Raw genomic sequence first — 22,837 nt, 5'->3', positions numbered from 1 at the left:
AAAAAAATTGTAGGAAATTTGGATTTAGAAACCTCTTTTGTGGGAAATTAGGATTTAAAAAAAACTTTTGTGGGAAATTTTGATTTTGAAAATTTTTTTGTCGGGAACTTGGCTTTAAAAAAACTTTTGTTGAAAAATTTGATCCTTAAGAAATAACATTATGGCCAAGGACTTGACTTGTGGCTGCTAATGAACTATATTAGCAGCAACAAGGGCAGAGAAAGTACGGATTGTTAATTTGTTGTTTTTATAATTTACAAACGCAATAACAATGCGTAACTAAGGCGATAAGCCTGAAAATGTTATTAGTAGCATTTACAACCATATCCTTCCTGTAGATCTGAACTAATATTCTTAAGCTTAAAATTAATTATAACAAAGCGACTTACAATGTAGCATGACAAAGCCTAAGGAGATGAAATTGACTTATCGTTTACGATATTCCGATAAGCCTGCCTCTATACACGCATACGCACTTCTCTACTGACCGTTGTTTGTTTTTTTCTGGCATGGCTAGTCATTTGCAATAACGTTCGTATATAAGCCCGCGCTTTATAACACTTTCAAGTTATTTCAAAACAGACATTCGTGCAAAGAAGATCGTTACTTTTTGTAGTTTGTAGTAGAATTTGTTTTAAGTCATAATGGGTAAGCAACGGAAAGAAATGCCAAGTGAAGTGGATGAAAGTTAAGAATGCCAAGAATGAAAAAAAAAACAACAGAAGCCTCTATAAATACTATACCAAATGTGGTCTTAGAAATTATGCTGAAAAAAAAACAAAACACAAACAAACCAAAAGCAAGTGAAAGAAACCAAGCAAAGAAATGAAAGAGAAAAAAAAACAACCAAACAAATTCCAAATATTTAATCTATATATATAAAAGAGTAGTGAGGTGAGTGACTGACTGACTGACTGACTGACTGATTGACTGACTGATTCATCAGCGCCCAGACGAAACCGCTGAAGCTAGAAAGTTGAAATTTTGGGTGTAGGTTGCGGTTGGTGTGTAGGGGTGAGATAAGGCTGGGTTTTTGGAAATTCGACCTAGAAGGGTACGAAAAGTACTAAAAGGTACTAAATATGGTACCCTTTGTATTAGGCAAACGGTAAGAGCTAGAATTCTGAAATTTGGAATGAGGGTAACTGATGGAGAGCTAGAAAGATGTACCAAAGGGTTTTTGGAAATTCGAACTACAAGGGTACGAAAAGTACTAAATGGTACTAAATTTAGTACAATTTTGATTTGGGTGAACGGATTGAGCTGGAATAATGACATTTGGAATGAGGGTCACTGATGAAGAGTAACAATGAAAGGTTTTTGTAAATTCGAACTATACGAAAAGTACTAAATGGTACTAAATTTAGTACAACTCGGATTTGGGTGAACGGATGGAGCTAGAATCCTGAAATTTGAAATTAGGGTCACTGGTGGAGAGTAACAAAGAAAGGTTTATGAAAACTTGAACTATAAGTGCACGGAATGTTCTAAATGGTACTAAATTTAGTACAATTTGGATTTGGGTGAAAGGATTGGGCTGGAATCCTGAAATTTGTAATGAGGGTCACTGATGGAGAGTAGCAAAGAAAGGTTTTTAGAAATTCGAACCATAAGTCATAAGTGCACGAAAAGTACTAAATGGTACTAAATTTAGTACAATTCGGATTTGGATGAACGGATAGAGCTGGAATCCTGAAATTTGGAATGAGGATCTCTGATGAAGAGTAAAAATGAAAGGTTTTTGGAAATTCGAATTACAAGAGTACGAAAAGTACTAAATGGTACTAAATTTAGTACAATTTGGATTTGGGTGAACGGATTGAGCTGGAATCCTGAAATTTGTAATGAGGGTCACTGATGGAGAGTAGCAAAGAAAGGTTTTTAGAAATTCGAACCATAAGTGCACGAAAAGTAATAAATGGTACTAAATTTAGTACAATTTGGGTTTGGGTGAACGAATAGAGCTGGAATCCTGAAATTTGGAATGAAGGTCACTGATAGAGAGTAAAAAAGAAAGGTTTTTAGAAATTCGAATTACAAGGGTACAAAAAGTACTAAATGGTACTAAATTTAGTACAATTTGGATTTGGGTGAACGGATTGAGCTGGAATCCTGAAATTTGTAATGAGGGTCACTGATGGAGAGTAGCAAAGAAAGGTTTTTAGAAATTCGAACCATAAGTGCACGAAAAGTACTAAATGGTACTAAATTTAGTACATTTCGGTTTTGGGTGAACGGATAGAGCTGGAATACTGGAATGAGGGTCACTGATGAAGAGTAACAATGAAAGGTTTTTGGAAATTCGACCTGTAAAGGTACGCAAAGTACTAAATGGTACTAAATTTAGTACAATTTTGATTTGGGTGAACGGATTGAGCTGGAATACAGGCATTTGGAATGAGGGACACTGATGAAGAGTAACAATGAAAGGTTTTTGTAAATTCGAACTATAAGGGTACGAAAAGTACTAAATGGTACTAAATTGAATACAATTTGGATTTGGGTGAACGGATGGCACTAGAATCCTGAAATTTGAAATTAGGGTCACTGGTGGAGAGTAACAAAGAAAGGTTTTTGGAAACTTGAACTATAAGTGCACGGAATGTTCTAAATGGTACTAAATTTAGTACAATTTGGATTTGGGTGAAAGGATTGGGCTGGAATCCTGAAATTTGTAATGAGGGTCACTGATGGAGAGTAGCAAAGAAAGATTTTAGAAATTCGAACCATAAGTGCACGAAAAGTACTAAATGGTACTAAATTTAGTACACTTCGGATTTGGGTGAACGGATAGAGCTGGAATCCTGAAATTTGGAATGAGGATCACTGATGAAAAGTAAAAACGAAAGGTTTTTGAAATTCGAACTATAATATACGAAAAGTAATAAATGGTACTAAATTTAGTACAATTTGGGTTTGGGTGAACGAATAGAGCTGGAATCCTGAAATTTGGAATGAAGGTCACTGATGGAGAGTAAAAAAGAAAGGTTTTTGGAAATTCGAATTACAAGGGTACGAAAAGTACTAAATGGTACTAAATTTAGTACAATTTTGATTTGGGTGAACGGATTGAGCTGGAATACAGACATTTGGAATGAGGGTCACTGATGAAGAGTAGCAATGAAAGGTTTTTGTAAATACGAAAAGTACTAAATTGTACTAAATTTAGTACAATTTGGATTTGGGTGAACGGATGGTGCTGGAATCCTGAAATTTGTAATGAGGGTCACTGATGGAGAGTAAAAAAGAAAGGTTTTTGGAAATTCGAATTAAAAGTATACGAAAAATACTAAATGGTACTAAATATAGTACAATTTGGATATGGGTTAACGAATAGGGCCGGAATCCTGAAATTTGGAATGGGGGTCACTGATGAAGAGTAAGAAAGATGTACCAAAGGTCGAAAAGTCCTAAATGGTACTGAGTTTAGTATGATTTGGATTTGAAGAGCTGGAATCCTGAAATTTGGAATTAAGATTACTGTTGGAATATAGAATTGAGATATGGAGGTAGCTTTGGAAAATCGTACTAATGTGCACGAAGCAGTACTAAATGGTACGAAATTCGCTATAATTTGTATTTGCATTAACAGATTATTGTTGGAGTGTAGGATTGAGGTAGTTTTGGAAATTCGTACTTATGGAAAAGTGCTAAATGGAACTACATTGGATATCGTGTACGAAAAGTGCTAAATGGTACAAAATTTGGTACCTTTTGGTATTTGCTATATGGTATAGAATTTTGTACAATTTGTGATTTTGTAAAGGTTAGAAATGGAATTTTGAAATTCGGTATTAGAGTGGAGGTAGCGAGGAGGTTTTGAAAATTCGTACTTATTTATACAAAAACTACTAAATAGTCCCCAAATGGGTTTCAGGGGAACTGGTAAAACTGGAAAAGTGAATTGGAGTTAGGATATATGTTGAATATAAGGAAGTAATTTTTAAAACGTTTACCTATGTGTACGATAAGTTGGATAACATGTTGGTATCAAGACCATTTTAAATATTTAAGGTACTAAATTTGGTGTTGGGTGTAGGAACAAAACTGGGATTATATAATTTGGAAATACGGTATTTGTACAAAAAATACGAAATGGAAAAATATTTGTTATGAAGATCGCTCTAAAATTTGAGACAAAGTTCTGAGTTTGAAAAATTGTACTGAATATTGTTCCATTGATTTGATGTTAAAGCCAAGGAGTTTATAAATAATGTACTGAAATTAAGTAGTCAAACGTGAAGTATCTTTTCAAAAAATGTTTTTGTTTTGTTTGGTATGTAAATTTGAAAACATGGTCCAATGCGACAATTTTGTTAACTAGAAAGTATTTACCCCCTGATATTAAAAAATCCTAAATTAAAATGCCTTCAAAAAATTTCCGTTATATATGGTTGACATACCAGTGCACAATAAGTACAATTTTTTGTAAAGAAGTTTTCTAACCTTTCATGCCACAAATTCCGAATTTCGGTTGGAAAATGTGCAGAAGATTTTCAAAATACTCTAAATCTTCAAAATATCTCTTCTAATAAACGTGGATTGAAGTGGAGAATTTTTTAATAAAACTTTTATATCCTCTGAGTATTCAAGGTCCAAATTTAAAGAAGATTGGACAATATACATTTGTTCTTCTTTTAAAATACACTTAGTCGAGAGGTACCGTTATATGGGGATATCCGAAAACGTGGATTTTTATGGCCATTTTAAATGCCGAAAATTTAACGGACCTTTTCGGGTTCTGGCCGAAACCGCTAAAGCTAGAACCATGAATTGTGAATGTGCGTGATTGTTGTTGTGAAGGGGTGAGATAAAGTTAAGTGTTTGGAAATTCGTACTGGAAGGGAATGCTGTGTTAGTGAAGGGGTAAAACCAGGAGTCAAATCTGAAATTTGCAATATGATACGTAGTTTTGGAAATTCGCAATAAAAAATATGGTAGGGATGCGATAAGGCAGATATTTTTTTTTTAAATTCTGACTACAATCGAAAAAATATTTATAATAAAAATAGGTCTTAGTACAATAGAATCTCCAGTATTCACCATTCCCGTATTAAATATTGTTTATATATATTTCGTTTCCTTTCCGCATACGAAGTAGCGGGCATTTGCTAGTGAAACTATAAAAATGTTACTGCCGCCGACAATCAAGTGCATCCATCACACAAAGCCTTGGGAGTTAATGAACTTTTTACATTCATGCAATGAAATGAATACTGGGGTGCTGCATCAACATGAATGCACCACCTACCCCCCGCCCATGAGTCGTCTCATGGGAGAATAAACAAAGACAACTGTTGCAATCATATGTTTTTACCTTGACAATCAAGTCAGAGGAATCAACTGCAATGGAATTCCATTGTCTTCTTGTTCCAGAAAAAAAGAACAATCCCCCGAAGTGTTTAATAAATGAAAGAAAAAGAAAAGAACAATTTCTGTTGTTAACCACAAAGTAATGAAAAAATAAAATCAAACGACGTTTTCAAAATTTTAAACAAACTTTTGGGTCGCCAAAAAATTGATCGTGCCGAGCGTGTGTCAATTATGTATTCTGTGGACGTTTTTTTGAAATAATAAGTTGTTGTTGCATTCGAATTCAATTTGTTTTTTTTTTTTACTTTGAATTATACCATTCGATTTGTAAGTATGGGGTGGCAGGTTGTTCGATTGCTTGATTCCTTTCCGCTTTTGGCAACGTCAAAGACATATCATTTATTGATGGTGGAGGTGATAGCCGTGGAATAACCACGTAATCAAATAATTAAAAAAGAAATACTGTGTGTGTGCGTGCGGTTGATTGAACTCCTCCTGATGTTGACAAATTTTTTGTAAAATCTAATTAGTGTTTGGAAGACGTTAAAGATACATTTATTGTGTGTGGATGGGTGCCAATTTTGTTCCTGTTTTGGATTCATTAACAAAATTATGCATTAATTTGCCAATCGATATGGAATGAGAAAATAATGTCATTAAAATCATCCATGGGGGATGCATTTTTTAACTGGACAAACCTATCTCAGCATTTATTGAATTCAGTATTTATTAACATTAATTTGTTTACAATATTACATTTGAAATAAATACTGTTTTGTAATCTTACAATGATTAATTAAAAAATTCAGTTAAAGATTAAGTAAAGAAAAATAAAACGTCAATATTCAAATTATAATAGAAACAGTTTAACATTCGACTGCAACAAATCTTTAACTTTGTACTTGAAAATGCACAACGTGAAATAATTTCTTTTTAAATACGTCAATTATTTGTCGAGTGGTTTCTTAGCGGCATCTAGCAGTTCTCATGTTAAACAAGTTTCTGGTGTTAACATAATTTGATATAAAAGTAATAGATGTGGATCTATTCACAATGCAATGAGCCGTTCTGTACAACGATACAGAATTCTGCGTGATATTCACATTTCAAAGCCTTGTTTTAGTCAGACTGTAAAGATTTCGGTGCAGAATTCACAGTATAAGCTTAAACAAGTAAGAACGGCGTTAAGTTCGGCCGGGCCGAACTTGTTATACCCTCCACCACAAGTTGTATTGAAGTAAAATGGAATAATGAGTTTCCTTTCGTGTATAAAGAAGACTTAATACTAAATTTCAGCAATTTCGGTAAAACAATGTGAGGCATCATTCTATGGGGGCTATTTCAAAACGTCGATCTATACCGACAAATTTCTGACGGATAGTTTTTAGGCTCAAAGAAGACTAAATACCAAATTTCCTATATTTCGGTAAGAGAATGTGGCTAAAACTAAAAAAATACCGAAAATCAAGAAGTAAGCTTCTATGGGGATATAGGAAGACGTGGACCTATACTGATAATACTCTTCTGGAATATTTTATAACTCTTGGAAGACGAAATAACGCATTTCAGTCATTTCGGTTGGATATTGACGTCACAATCTTCAGTATTACGAAAATCCGGAGGTACCGTTCTATGGGGGCTATATCGAAACGTGGACAAATTTTAGTCAGAAATGGGGCAATATGAAAGTGTGGACCTGTACCGACATATTTCAAGGGGGAGTTTGAGTACCCCCAACGAAGTCTAAATACCAAATTTCAGCCATTTCGGTGGAATATTGAGGCCACAACGTTCGAAATACCGAAATCGGGAGGTACCGTTCTATGGGGGCTATATGAAGGCATGGACCGATACCGACAAAGTTCTTGGGGAAAGTTTTATACCACCAACGTAGACTAAGTACCAAATTTCAGCCATTTCGGTGTGATAATGAAGCTAAAACCTTCAAAATACCGATAATCGGGAGGTACCGTCCTATGGAACTATATGAAAGTGTGGAGCGATACCGACAAAATTCTATGAGAAGGTTTTATACCCCTAAACGTACCAAATTTCAGCCATTTTGGTAGGATAATGAAGCTAAAACCTTCAAAATACCGAAAATCGGGAGGTACCGTTATATGGGGGCTATATGAAGGTGTGGACCGATACCGACAAAATTCTGGGGGAAAGTTTTATACCACCAACGTAGACTAAGTACCAAATTTCAGCCATTTCGGTGTGATAATGAAGCTAAAACCTTCAAAATACCGAAAATCGGGAGGTACCGTTCTATGGGGGCTATATCAAAACGTGGACCGATATATCTCATTTTCAATACCAACCATCCTGCAAGTAATAAAAACTTCTGTACCAAATTTTGACTCTCTATCTTTAAAATGGACGGACGGACAGACGGACATGGTCAAATCGACATAGAATTTTATGCTGATCAATAATATATATACTTTATAGGGTCTCCGACGAATATTTCGATGTGTTACAAACGGAATGACAAATTTAATTATACCCTCCATAATATGGTGGAGGGTATAAAAATGGCCAATTTCTTGAAGTGACTATAAAGCAATGCCTGATAAATTAGGGAGTATAGTTTTCTATACCCCACTGGACTGTTATAGTCCTCTTTTCTGTTAATTTCTATTTTTTTCTTTTTTATACCCTCCACCATATGGAGGGTATAATTAAATTTGTCATTCCGTTTGTAACACATCGAAATATTCGTCGGAGACCCTATAAAGTATATATATTATTGATCAGCATAAAATTCTATGTCGATTTGACCATGTCCGTCTGTCCGTCCGTCCGTCCGTCCGTCCGTCCGTCAGTCCGTCCGTCTGTCTGTTGAAATCAAGATACAGCTCGCAATTTTAAAGATAGAAAGTCAAAATTTGGTACAGAAGTTTTTATTACTTGCAGGATGGTTGGTATTGAAAACGGGATATATCGGTCCACGTTTTGATATAGCCCCCATAGAACGGTACCTCCCGATTTTCGGTATTTTTAAAGTTTTAGCTTCATTATCCTACCTAAATGGCTGAAATTTGGTACGTAGTCTTTTTTAGGGGTATAAAACTTTCCCCCAGAATTTTGTCGGTATCGGTCCACACCTTCATATAACCCCATAGAACGGTACCTCCCAATTTTCGGTATTTTGAAGGTTTTAGCTTCATTATCCTACCAAAATGGCTGAAATTTGGTACGTAGTCTTATTTAGGGGCATAAAACTTTCCCTTAGAATTTTGTCGGTATCGGTCCACACCTTCATATAGCCCCCATAGAACGGTACCTCCCGATTTTCGGTATTTTTAAGGTTTTAGCTTCATTATCCTACCAAAATGGCTGAAATTTGGTACGTAGTCTTCTTTAGGGGTATGAAACTTTCCCCCAGAATTTTGTCGGTATCGGTCCACACCTTCATATAGCCCCCATAGAAAGGTACCTCCCTATTTTCGGTATTTTGAAGGTTTTAGCTTCATTATCACACCGAAATGGCTGAAATTTGGTACTTAATCTACGTTGGTGGTATAAAACTTCCCCCAGAACTTTGTCGGTATCGGTCTATGCCTTCATATAGCCCCCATAGAACGGTACCTCCCGATTTTCGGTATTTTGAACGTTGTGGCCTCAATATTCCACCGAAATGCCTGAAATTTGGTATTTAGACTTTGTTGGGGGTACTCAAACTTCCCCCTTAAATTTGTCGGTATAGGTCCACGCCTTCATATAGCCCCCATGGAAAGGTACCTCCCGATTTTTCGTATTTTGAAGGTTGTGTCTTCAACATTCCACCAAAATGGCTGAAATTTGGAATTTAGTCTTCAATGTGATATAAAACTGTTCGCCAGAAATATGTCTGTACAGGTCCACGCTTTCATATTGCCCCATTTCTGACTAAAATTCGTCGGTATAGGTCCACGTTTCGATATAGCCCCCATAAAACGGTACCTCCCGATTTTCGTAATACTGATGATTGTGACGTCAATATCCAACCGAAATGGCTGAAATTCGTTATTTCGTCTTCCAAGAGTTATAAAATATTCCAGAAGGGTATTATCAGTATAGGTCCACGTCTTCCTATATCCCCATAGAAGCGTACTTCTTGATTTTCGGTATTTTTTAAGTTTTAGCCACATTCTCTTACCGAAATATAGAAAATTTAGTATTTAATCTTCTTTGAGCCTAAAAACTTTCCGTCAGAAATTTGTCGGTATAGATCGACGTTTTGAAATAGCCCCCATAGAATGGTGCCTCACATTGTTTTACCGAAATTGCTGAAATTTAGTATTAAGTCTTCTTCATACATGAAAGGAAAATAATTATTCCATTTTACTTCAATACAACTTGTGGTGGAGGGTATAACAAGTTCGGCCCGGCCGAATTTAACGCCGTTTTTACTTGTTCTCTTTTCGTTTTACTTTTTGTGAGTGCTTTTTTGGTCCCTTTGGTTCTTTTACTTGAGACGATTATGGTCCTCTTTTTCTTTTATAATATTTTGTACATTATACCTATGTACCCCTATGGTCTTTGAATTTAGCCCCTATGGCTTTTGATTCCAATATGTGTTTTGTCTTCAAGGGTCTTTTCACCATTATTTTTTTCTTTCTTTTGCCCCAAGGGTCTTTGATTTTGTCCCTACGGGTATTTGAGTTTGCCCCTACGGGTCTTTGATTTTGCCCCCAAGGGTCTTTGAACTTGGTCTTTTAACTCCTTTGTATACATGTAATTTTTTTCTATGTGCCCCTATGGTCTCTATTTTACTTTTTTCAAACTTGCCCTTTTGGTCTTTAATTTGACCCTATGGGTCTTTGAATTTCTTTATATATATTTTTTCTTTTTTCTTTCCTCTGAATGCCGCAGAAGACCCTTTAAAATTACACTGTGCGACACGAAAAAAATTAACCACACTCTGACACCGCAGCGTGATAGAAGACGAAAAGTAAGAAGACACGTGTCTCGGCGTTTTTCCCTGTTACTTCGAATTTCGCGGTTATGGGCCCCAAAGACCTCAGGCCTTGATGTCAAAAAGAACGATTTTGTCAGGCTCATATCTTCTAAACCATTAAGAATTTTGGTTTACTCGTGGAGGCAAAGTTGTAGCTCTCATCTTAAAGAATAATAATTGTGAAGACATAAAATTCATTCAACCTTATCTTCAAGGTCAAAATCGTTAAGGTCAAGTTTCCGTTATAATTTTTTCTCAGATTTTGGCCTACAGATATCAAACCGATCAAAATTGAATCAAACAACCAACTACAAAAATGTTCCTTAGATCTCAATAAACAACTTTCTAGAACATACGAACCCTGTAGAAACGATTCTTAAAGGTCAAAATAGCAAAATAAATGCAATTTTTATGTTCTTTTTTCGGTTTCTGCTCCATAGAAATTAAACCATTCAAAATTCAAGAAAACATTCAACCACAATAATATAGCGAATATATCAGTATACAACTTTGTGAAACATCAGAGTCCACTACGAACTGTTCTTAAAGGTCAAAATAGCAAAAAACTTTAGAAAATATTCGATTTTTATACTTTTTTCTCAGATTCTGGTCCATAGATACCGAACCGTTCAAAATTCAAGAATACAAGCAACTACCAAAATGTACCTAAGATCTCAGTTAACAACTTCCTAGAACATACATATGAACATTCTAGGAACGGTCCTTCATGTTCAAAATTCACTAACAATTATATTATGGTTAATGCTCAGGTCTGGAAATAACAAACTGTTCAACACTCTAGAAAATTTGAAAGGTTTGTTAGTTACGGACCTGACCAGGAAAGAATGAGTAAAACTAATGGAATTTGGAGCTTAAAGGGCCGCTCCTAGAATGTTCAAATGTTCTAGGAAGTTGTTAACTGAGATCTTAGGTACATTTTTGTAGTTGCTTGTATTCTTGAATTTTGAACGGTTCGGGATCTATGGACCAGAATCGGAGAAAAAAGTATAAAAATCGAATATTTTCTAAAGTTGTTTGCTATTTTGACCTTTAAGAACAGTTCGTAGTGGACTCTGATGTTCCACAAAGTTGTATACTGATATATTCGCTACATTATTGTAGTTGAATGTTTTCTTGAATTTCGAATGGTTTAATTTCTTTGGAGCAGAAACCGAAAAAAGAAAATATATATTGCATTTGTTTAGCTATTTTGGCCTTTAAGAACCATTTCTACAGGGTTCGTATGTTCCAAAAAGTCGTTTATTGAGACCTAAGGAACATTTTTGTAGTTGGTTGTTTGATTCAATTTTGATCGGTTTGATATCTATAGGCCAAAATCTGAGAAAAAATTATAACGGAAACTTGACCTTAACGATTTTGACCTTGAAGATAAGGTTGAATGGATTTTATGTCTTCACAATTATTATTCTTTAAGATGAGAGCTACAACTTTGCCTCCACGAGTAAACCAAAATTCTTAGCAGTTTAGAAGATATGAGCCTGACAAAATGGTCCTTGTTGACATCAAGGCCTCAGGTCTTTGGGGGCCCATAACCGTGAAATTTGAAGTAACAGGGAAAAACGCCAAGACACGTGTCTTCTTATTTTTCGTCTTCTATCACGCTGCGGTGTCAGAATGTGGTTAATTTTCCATGACACAAAAAATTACACACAGTGTTATTTATTGTCCTTATGTGTCTTTGTTTCCTATATATTGTCCTTTTTCGAATGCCTATATTATTTATTCACATAATATACTATTTACCCAAATAGACCCTATGGTCTTTTTGTTGCCATTGTTACCTTTATCGAAAGCTCTTTTGGTCTTACTTCTATAAAGTCTTTATGGTATATTTTATATATTTTTCTTTTAAATCTTTTGCCATTGTGGCCCTTTTAAAAATGCCCCTATGGTCTCACTTTTTAAAAAGGCCTTTTTGGTCTTAAAATTAGTTTCCCTTCCCTTCCTTTTTATAGATGACCCACTTCAATTTGCTTTCATTGAGTCTTTTTCCGCTTGTGGTGGGAAATCTCATATATGTGGGGGAAAAACATATCCCCTTTATCCCAAACCCAATATTTAGTGTCAATTCAGATACCCTGTAATCGCTAGGATTCCCGCCTGAAATATTGTGTTATAATCCTGCAGTAGGAGACAGATTTTTGTTTCTCCTGAAGAAATTCTCAGACCTGTTCTTCCACCTAACTCTGGTCCATCTGTTTAACCGCAGTTTGGGAGAGGACTCTTTCCATTGCTTTTAGTGTTATCGCTGCGATGTCCCGAATTTCTATGGGATGGACAATTAGTATTGTTCCTAATGTCCTAGAGAGAATTTTGATAGCCACAACTTTTTCTTTATTCCCAGTTTGATTCGACTTGCGGACTTTGCAAAATCGCAAAAACCTAAACAACCCCTAAAAATGTCAACTGGAATCGCGATTTATTTAAAAAGCGCTCGGGCGATTTTTTTGTTTTTTGATTTTTTTTATCTATGAACGTTGTAGTTTCAGAATCCGCAAAAACTTCCCAGGTGTAAGCACCTTCCATTTAAATTTGATTCAAGAGCACCGTGTTCCTTAAAAAAAAACATTTTCTTTATCTTTTTGTCCTCTAATTTGTCATTTTTTTATTTCACACTTATATCCCAAAAGCAATAAAAATTCGAAAAATATTATACGGCAGTGAAGTGGGCTTATGCCATGTTTAAGACTGTTTTCTTTCGGCCAAAATTTTTCAAAACTGTAGTCTTTAATTTTCTTGAAATCACTTGATGTGGCACCATATATAGGACATGCAAGATTTGAATTAGTACCAGTTAAGGCATTTAAAACCTTTCCGTCAATTACAGTAAGAAATAATCGAAATTTTATTTCGATTGTTATTGCGTCAACTTTTCAATTTCTTCGTTCAAAAATGCATTTTCCTTTAAAATAACTTCTCTGGTTTCTTTCACAAATTCCAGTTTTATGGGTCTAGAAAATCGTGCAGATTGAGGTGTTATATTTGATCATAACGGTCGGTTAGAGTCTATGAGTCTCAGTGGTATAAGAGATGTTGCCAAAAGGCTTGAATCGTTTGTATTTGGATCGGTAAACCCCTGTTTATAGTGAGCTTGCCCAGTACTACTATCAAATCCATAGCTCAATATTAACTCTGCAGAAATTGACTTGCACTTATCGGTATTTATTGCAACTAAAATCACATCCTTTTGTATTTCAACTATTCTTGCTGCAGTATGATCTAATAGATTTTGAAAAGGAACTTCGGCCACATTTTCACGAATTCTACATTGTTGGGTCTGCATAAGTTCTTCTCTGCAAGCAGAAGTTTATAAGATGGGAATATATTACAATTTCTTTCCTTATTTTCCATAGGAACATTACAGTACTGACGTTTTGAAAAATTATTTTCGAGAAAATATGCTGCAGAAAGTTTAACAGGGACAGTTGAATTAGCGCTCAGCTTCCTTATCTTTGAAGGTCTTGTAGGACTTTCCGTCGTTTCTTTGAGAACATAAGCCAGATTTGTTTTCCCCGTTTTCTTAGCAGAAACACAAGCTGCTTTCACTAGTAAATTAGTTTCGTGATCTTTTGAGGTGGAAAGTTTGACCGCTTCCCTTCTCTTACTTCGAGTAGACATTTCTGAAAACAAGACACGCGGGCGTCCGCCTTGGGGCAGCTTGGTATTTTGCATTCTGTTTTTTATTTTTTGAATATTATATCAGAAACAAGCCACTGTGAATTTTGATCTTAAAATTTCTTAATATATCTATGACTTTCTTCCATTTGTTGTTCAATTTGTCGCAAAAAACTCTTATTTGTTCTCCTAAGTACTTTAAATATTCCTTAGACGGTCTGGTTTCACAACTGTTTTGTAATACTAGTACATAGTTTAAAATGTCTTCCTCTTTCTTAGCTTTTGTGTCACTTTGCTTCCAAATTTTAAACAATTCCTCATTTCTGAGGAAAATGTTCTCTACAATAAAAATACTTACTTACTTACTTAGCTGGCCCATTACAGAACATTCGTTCCATAGGCCGAACTAAGAAAAGATCTCCATTTATCTATATTTGTTGCTTCGCACTCTGGAATACGCGCTTTTCATCTCATCATCCACTTGTTTGCGCCATCTATTCCTTGGCCTGCCTAGCGGTCCGTATTTATACGCCTTTTTAGCGGGTTCATCATCGCTCTTTCTTATGATATGGCCTAGCCAATGCAATCGTTGCATCTCGACACGTTTAACAATATTGATGTCGTTGTATGCAGATACAGCTCGTGGTTCATTCGACGTCGATATTCACCTTCAAAGCAGATTGATCCGTAGATCTTTCGAAGAATTTTTCTCTCAAACACACCAAGCACTGCCATGTCTGCTTGCGCAAGTACCCAGGCTTCGGAGCCATACATCAGCACGGGTAGTATCAGTGTTTTGTAGAGCGTTATTTTTGTTTGACGAGATGTTGTTTGTTTTTAAATTGCTTACTTAAACCAAAGTAGCATCTGTTGGCCAATACAATTCTTCTTTTTATTTCACAACTGATTTCGTTTGTTGTGTTTACGGAGGTGCCGCGGTAGACGAAGTCTTTTACTACCTCAATATTATAGGAACCAACTTCCACAGTCGGTCCGAGCTCAATGGACGCATTGCGCGTCGACACCATCAACTTGGTCTTCTCACCGTTTACCGCCAGACCCACTTTAGCAGATTCTCCTTCGACCTTCATAAAGGTATCAGTTACTTCTTTTACTGATCGGCCCATGATGTCTATATCATCAGCATAAGCATGTAACATGTGGCTATTGGTGTAGATTGTGCCACTTCTTTTGACGTTTGCCTCTCGTATACCTTTTCCAGCAGGATGTTGAAGAGATCACACGAAAGGCTGTCTCCTTGTCTGAAACCTCTTTTGGTACCAAACTCTTCGGAGAGGTTCTTTCCTATTTTAACTGAGGACCTCGTGTCAGTTAATGCCATTTTACAAAGCCGGATGAGCTTTTTTTTTTTTTTTTTTTTTATTTCACTTTATTACAACTGAGTTAGAAAAAACTCATCAAGCAATATTTCATTAATTTACAATACATGATTAGTATAATTGTGAGGATTATGTGAGTTAGTAATTCAGTAATTACACTCTAAAGGTGATAGATAGCTTTCAAGACTTAATTGACTAAATCCATTGGAGTTATTCTTCTTAGCCTTCTGCCGTTTCTGTTAATGTGATTATGATAGATGCCTGTCATATCTGTGTTTGTGTGGTGAAGAAGTTTGATAGTATACTTCTGAGCTTGTAGTTTAATTTCGTCTGCGACTAAGTTTATACGAAGATCTCTGTGTAGATCGGAATTTCGTACGTACCATGGAGCTTTTACTATAGATCGTAGGATTTTATTTTGTATTTTTTGTATCTTTTGGATTTCGGGTTGATTTGCACATCCCCATAACTGTATACCATATGTCCATATGGGTTTAATAATTTGTTTATATACAAGTAGCTTATTGGTTATAGTAATGTTTGATTTTGTTGAGAAGATCCAATTTAGTTGATTTAATTTCAGTTTAATTTCCTGCACTTTTTTCTTCACGTGCTCTTTCCACTTAATCTTTGTATCAAGAGTCATTCCCAGGTATTTTGCTGTGTTAGCATATGGAATTTTGATGTTGTTTATGAGAATTGGTGGTGTGCGTGGGTTATTTTTATTAGTAAAAAGCATATGAATTGATTTACTTTCATTTAATTTAAGTCTCCACTTTTTTGTCCATGTTACTACTCCATAAAGAGCAGTTTTTAGTTTATCTGTTGCGATTTCTTCTGTTTTACCACTAGCTAATATAGCTGTATCATCAGCAAAAGTACCGAATGTAGACTCTGGTGATATTGGCATATCGGATGTATATATAAGGTATAAGAGTGGCCCAAGGACACTCCCTTGAGGCACACCTGCTCTTATTGGTTTTAGTGAAGAGTACTCATATTCAACTTTCACTCTAAAGAAACGTTCTTCCAAGTAAGATTTTAATATTTCAAACATTTCTGTAGGTAAATATTTGTGAAGTTTAAATAACAGGCCTTTATGCCATACCTTATCAAAGGCTTGGCTTATATCCAGAAAAACTGCAGATACTACTTCTTTCTTATCAATCGCTGTTTGCGCCATATTTGTTATTCTGTGCACTTGTTCAATTGTAGAATGTTTTTCTCGAAAACCAAATTGATGTGTAGGTATTAAGGTTCTGATTTCAGCTATTTTCTTGAATCTGGTAGCAAGAAGTTTCTCAAATATTTTGGACATTATTGGAAGCAAGGATATTGGCCTATAAGATTTCAAGTCATTTGGTGGCTTACCAGGTTTCTCTACGACGATTATTTCCGCAACTTTCCACTGTAATGGCACATGTCTCAGTCTGAAGCATGCATTTATAATGTATAGTAATTTTCTGATAGCCTTTTCTGTAAATTTCTTTACTATTTCCGTGGTAATTAAATCGTATCCTGGAGCCTTTTTATTGGACAGATCTTTATTGATTACTGTTTTCAATTCACTAACTGTTACCGTTTTTAAAGGGTGCGAGTCTATTTTATTGACAGGTGTAGTATTTTCCTCCGATGTTTGCACTGGTAATGGGCTAAATGTGTTTTCAAAATGCTTAGCAAAAAGTTCTGCTTTGTCTTGATCCGTTCTGATCCAAGTTCCGTGGGGATTTTTAATTGGAGGTATTTTTGGTTTAACTTGGTTAATATGTTTAGTAGCTTTCCACAGACTGTAATCGCCTTCTTTAGATGTAGACAGGCTCTTCAAATAATCTGACATATTTTTATTGTCTTCATTTTTAATTAACCTCTTGAGCTCTATAGTCAATTGATTGAGTCTTCTCTTGTTTTCTGTAGTTCTGTGTTTTTGCCAAATCCTCCTTGCTTTGCGTTTAGCTGATAACTTTTCTCTTATCGATTTTGGGTAGTTTTTGTAATTTGCCGTTTGTCCGGTGTTTCCCGTAGTGCTTTGCCAACAGGCCTGCTGAATAGATTGAATGAAGCTTTCTAGATCGTCATCAATATCATTTCTAGATTTAAGAGACGTATTTAGTGTTATATTTTCATCAAGTAATGATCTGAATAGTTCCCAGTTAGTTTTCTTAGAGGTTAATGTAGCAGGTATTGGTTTTGTGATTATATAGTCTCCTACAGTTAAGATGAGTGGTGAATGATCCGAAGACAATCCTATATAGTTTTCAATATGTAGATATGATTCGGGTAAATTTTTTACAATGAAAAAATCAATTAAATCCGGTATAAGGTTTGTATTTGTTGGCCAATATGTAGGCTCATTTCCAGATATTACTCGGCACTGGTTTCGTTTTATAGATTTGAATAATTCATAGCCTTTTGGGTTAGTTAGTCTTGATCCCCATAGCTTATTTTTGGCATTGAAGTCTCCTCCAAGTATGAAGTGATCTTCTAAGGTTTTGATCATCTCAGTATAGTCTGATTCTTTAATTGAGTGTCTCGGTGGAGAATATAATGCTGCAATTTTAAAAGCATTATTGGAGTTCATGTGAACCACAACCGAGGCAATTTGAAAAATGTCTGTTTCTATTTTAAGATCTTCATAGTGTTGTAAACTACTTTTGATTATGACTGTCGCTCCTCCACGAGCTCTTTGTGAGGGATGAACAGAATGGTAGAGCGTATATCCTTTTATATTTACAAAAGATGTATTGGTGAGGTGGCTCTCAGATATAAGTAATATATCAATTTTTTCTGTATGTAGAAATAATTCTATATCATCTAGGTGCTTAACAAGACCATTACAGTTCCATGTTGATACTCTGAGGAAAGGCATATTTTAGGTAAATTGATTAAGTTTTTGGAAAATTTTATTGTTTAACTCGTTTTGCATATCGAGTCTTTGATTTATTTTTTCAATACTCTTTAGGAGTTCTGTTAACATGTTTTGATGATGATCGTTTGTAACTGATGCATATGTTTTTCTTTGCGAATTAGTTTTGACTGATTCGATATTATTATTTGAGAAGGAAGTTTGTTTTGGTAGAGGTTGTTTTGTTTTATTTTGAATTATTGTGCTGGGATTTGTTTTCTGTTCTTTCATTTGTGGTACTGTAGGGCGTGATTTTTCTCTGATTTTCTGAAGCTCTTTTGCAACTTCACATCCTCTATAATTTGCTGGGTGATTTCCCAAACAGTTAACACATTTTGGCAATTCGACTACTTGGTTTTCGCATTCATTAGTCAGATGTTTACCTGCACATTTAACACATCTAGGTTCTCGTTTGCAGTATTGCTTCGTGTGGTTGAAGCCTTGACACCTCTTACACTGTGGAATGAGATTTGTGGTACGTTTTAATGGTTCTATTTTTACTCCAATCTCGTTAATAAATTCAATTTTGTTAATGTCATTTATGCTATCAATGTTTGAGAATGTCACTCTGAATAACGGCAACTTTTTATATTTATAACCATTGTCTGATTTTTCTTTTTTTATTATATTAGTGGCATCTAAAGGATGAAAGCCTTGTGCCTTTAAGTCATCCATAATGTCTTCTTTTGGACATGTGTGATGCAGACCACGAACCATTATTTTATGAGGTCTATCAATTTTATTTTCATATGTATACCATTCTATATTGGAATTATTTAAGTAAGAAGAAAGTGATCTGTAATTATCAGAATCATCAGTATTCACTTTCCACACATTATTATTTAGGAATAAAAGTTTAAAGTTTTGAATATTTGCTGATTTTAATATGTTTTTGATTTCATTATATGTTGTTATCCCCACAATATTGATTGGAGGAGGTTTTTGTTGTTTAGTTTTGGTAGTTTGTGTTAAATTTTCAGTTATTGTAGACACTGGTGTTTCTTGGTTTGGTGGATTAAGTACTTTTTTAGAATCTTTGTTTTTATTTTTATTCTTTTTGGACTTGTTGAGTATCCAGTTAGTTTCACGTTCTAATTCTTCTTCGTCGGTTTCGAAGACGACATTTGTTTTTTTGTTTTCTGTTAATTGCAAATCTGCGGAACAGTTTTGTTTTTCTGTTGGAATTTCTTCATCTGTGCTAATATATTGACACACAGCGTTTCTCAGTTCAACATTTTCTTCTCTTAGTTGAATTAGTTCGATTTGCATATTTTTTATAATATCATTAAGTTCTTCTATTTTTTTATTTAAGTTGATATTTTCATTTTGAATAATTTGAATACGGTTGCCTCTAAGAGGTGTTCCGCCACCTGGCGGTGGATTACCCAAACTCATTTTGGATTAATGCAAAGTGATTTCTTTCAGTGTAGAATAGTAATGAACACCACCACACTGATTCAATTTAATTCCGATCTGGCAACACCGATAATATGACAGTTTGTGCAAGCAGATCAGCTGTATTTTGTTGTTTATCGTAATTAGAAGTGATTTTTGTTTTGGCACAACTTTGAGTGTTTTTATGAATAATTTTTTGTGGAATTTAAAAACAAATAAAAATACGCGGTAGACGCAGTTCGACGATGTTCAAAATAATCACAACGTGCCCGAACCCGGTAACTTCACGATTTTTATTCGTTTGACGATTTTTGAATTGAATTTCTATTGTTATTTGGTTTTTTGTTGGAGCTATAAGGAGGTATGTTGTTTGTGTATGAGCTTTGCGGGGATACCAAATTCAGACATGGCTTGGAATACCTTTGAACGCAGCGGGCTGCTTGCTGTCTTTACCTCATCTTGGCTGGGCGGTATACATTCAATGCCATCTTCTGGGATTGGGACTGTGGTATCTTCGTCGTCTTCCCTGCTATTGGATACCAACAGTTCTGAGTTCTTTCCATATCCTGAGTACACTCTCTATATCAGTTACCAAATTACCTTGCTGGTCTCTATAGGAGGATGTGCCTATACCAAAACCATCAGTTTGATGCTTGACTCATTGGTAGAATTTTCGGACTTCATTCTGGCTCCTGTACATCTCGAATTTTTCACACTGCCGCTTTTCCATCTCTCTCTTTTTCCTGAGGAAAAGACGTTTCTCTTCTCTCCATTTCTCCCGATATTTCTCTCGTGCGCTACGCGTTGCTACGGATTGTAAAGTAGCCCTATATGCCGCATTTTTCTCTTCGGTGGCAGCACGACACTCCTGATCATACCATGGATTCCTTGGTGGTGGTCTCTGGTATCCAAGTATGGATTTTGCGGCTGTTTGCATGGAGTGGGCAATGATTTGCCATTGCGCTGATATGTTATCGGGATGAGGAGTGCTTTGATTAAGCAATTGGGCTAGTTGAGTGGAATATGCTGTGGCTATCTGTTGTGATTGCAGCTTATCGATGTCTAACTTTCGTGTTGTGTCTGTTCGTACTTTGTTTGCTACGTTTAAGCGGGTGCGTACCTTTGCTGCAACAAGATAGTGGTCCGAATCAATGTTTGCGCCTTTGAACGATCGTACATCCAACATGTCCGATGAATGTCTTCCATCTTCACAACATCATCAATTTGATTACTTGACCTTTGATCTGGAGACAGCCAGGTGGCCTTATGAACATAGAGATGAGTAAATCTGGTACTGCTAACTACCATGTTTTTGGCAGCTGTAAAGTCTATCAGCATCATATGATTGATAGATGTTTCACTGTGGAGACTGGTATCTTCCGTTCCTTGGTATCTTCCATGCCCTACGTCACCCATGACACGAGAATAAAAAAATCAGTCAGTCAAATTTCTTGGCTCGTTTTTATTTTACCAACATTTGTCTTGTGCTATCGGTTTTCCTAAAAACTAGCACTAATTATTAATAATTTCCTTTACAATTATTTGGACTTTATCCAATTCCTCAATCAAAAAACTTAACTAATTTAGTTAAATAATTCAATAACATTTTTGTTTGCTTTGCCATTTTGTATTTCGACATTGTTTTATTTTCATTATGGGCATTTAATGTTAATAAATTTCTGTTAAATGAAATATAAAATACCATAGATCACTAAAATTTTAAACACACCCTATCATACATAATATACATATAAACATATGTATGATATACAGTATATATTTTTTATTTTAATAATCGAAATAATTAATTGCAAACACGAATAGAATAAGTTCAACTTAAATTTCACTCGATGTCACCAAATGTTCTAGTATTATTCTTTTACAAATGTACGACAAATTATAACACGAATATAGGAAGTATGTATGTGTGTCGGAATTTATGTATACATTTTACGGCTGCATTTCATCACACCATTTTAATTACTATGTATTTGTGAAAGATCGTTTTTATTATTGTCGAAACATACATACATATTTATTTAAAGAAATACACAAATATACATATGTTTGTTAACAAGGGCGTGAACATTACAATATATTACATTTAAATATAAGTTTCTTTCTTCGTTAAAAGTATTATTAGTTTACTTCGCCCAATAGATACTTTTCCCAAAAGGTTAATTAGGGTGGCAAAAAAACGATGTTTTTACCTGTTATTTTTAATCCATTTCATTTAAAATCCGTATGTATGTAATTTTTTGTCGATCGGTTAACATTAACCAGTGCCGCCAGAGCGATCTTCGGGATCAAAGGTTAATTTTCACTAAAATGCTCTAAAGGACGGTTTTATGGACCAGGCAATTGATAAAAAAAAACTTTACCAGTTCGTTTTTGTGGCTACAGTAACGAATCTTACAAAAATTTTTGAAAATCGGGTGAGATTTTGTTATTGGCTATATTATAGGGCCCAAATTACTAGAGTTGTGTAGTTCCCGAACGAACTAGTTCCAAGGAACTATTCCGGACAAGGAGCTATTGGAACCATATCCAGCTCATGTGTTTATATAGTTCATCTTGTTCATATAGCTGCATTTATTTTTATGTCAAGTCAACCACCAAACCATGAATACATTTCGGTCTAGGAACAATTTCGAATGAAGAAAACAAAGAGAACGATGAAAGAGAAATTACTGTTGAACTATTTCGGTCTCGGAACTATTTGGAACCAAAAATAAAAAACGATGAAACACTATATGTCTATCTCAGAACTACGAAACTATATTAAGGAACTAGTTCCTTTTGGGAAAAGGAACTGGAATGATCGATCTGATCCGGGAACTGGATTTCCCAACAAACCTCAAGAAATTATAATACATAAAAGTTATGTGGTATATCAAAATCCATATCTTGACGACATATGACGAAATTTTATATATATGGAGGTGGGGTCGTGAAATATTTATGAGAGTGAAATGGACCAAAACTATTTTTTTATCCGATTTTTTAGAAGATCCGTAGGTTAACCATAATCACCCCAGAGGTCACAGTTTAGAGCTGGAAAAAAATCGATGTCACTATCGATAGTATCGAACTTTTTTTTAAAAATTCAATATCGACAGATAGTTTTGTATATCGATATTATCGGATTAAAAACCCCTAACTTTAAATCTATTGAAATGAATAGGAATTACGCGGTTTTTTCTGTTTTGTGGATGTCAGAAAGTAGTAAGTCCGTAGTCACACGTACAATTTTTTCGAAAAAGTAAATTGTATTTGTGTGTCTTTTTAATAAATAAAAGCAATTCT

The 22,837-nt window shown here is 35.0% G+C and overlaps 1 protein-coding gene across 3 annotated transcripts in view; it reads left to right on the top strand.

Moving 5' to 3' along the window:
* The first annotated feature begins 554 nt into the window (after positions 1–554).
* Cht5 (Chitinase 5) overlaps positions 555–22,837 on the top strand; it is a 46,983-nt gene continuing 24,700 nt past the window's right edge. The window contains exon 1 of one of the 3 annotated variants that reach the window (XM_073960600.1): positions 555–648. In XM_073960600.1, the coding sequence (XP_073816701.1) occupies positions 645–648 (4 nt within the window). In that variant the 5' untranslated portion in view covers positions 555–644. Of the gene's footprint in view, positions 649–19,614; positions 19,893–22,837 lie in introns of those variants that run through there. The other 2 variants (XM_073960601.1, XM_073960602.1) reach the window with 2 other exon arrangements.

This window comes from Musca autumnalis, unplaced genomic scaffold (assembly GCF_047663935.1).
Source record: "Musca autumnalis isolate F117 unplaced genomic scaffold, ASM4766393v1 scaffold_1, whole genome shotgun sequence".
NCBI classification, from domain to species: domain Eukaryota; kingdom Metazoa; phylum Arthropoda; class Insecta; order Diptera; family Muscidae; genus Musca; species Musca autumnalis.
The sequence above is the reverse complement of the archived record's forward strand: the minus strand, read 5'-3'. Positions and strand labels throughout refer to the sequence as shown.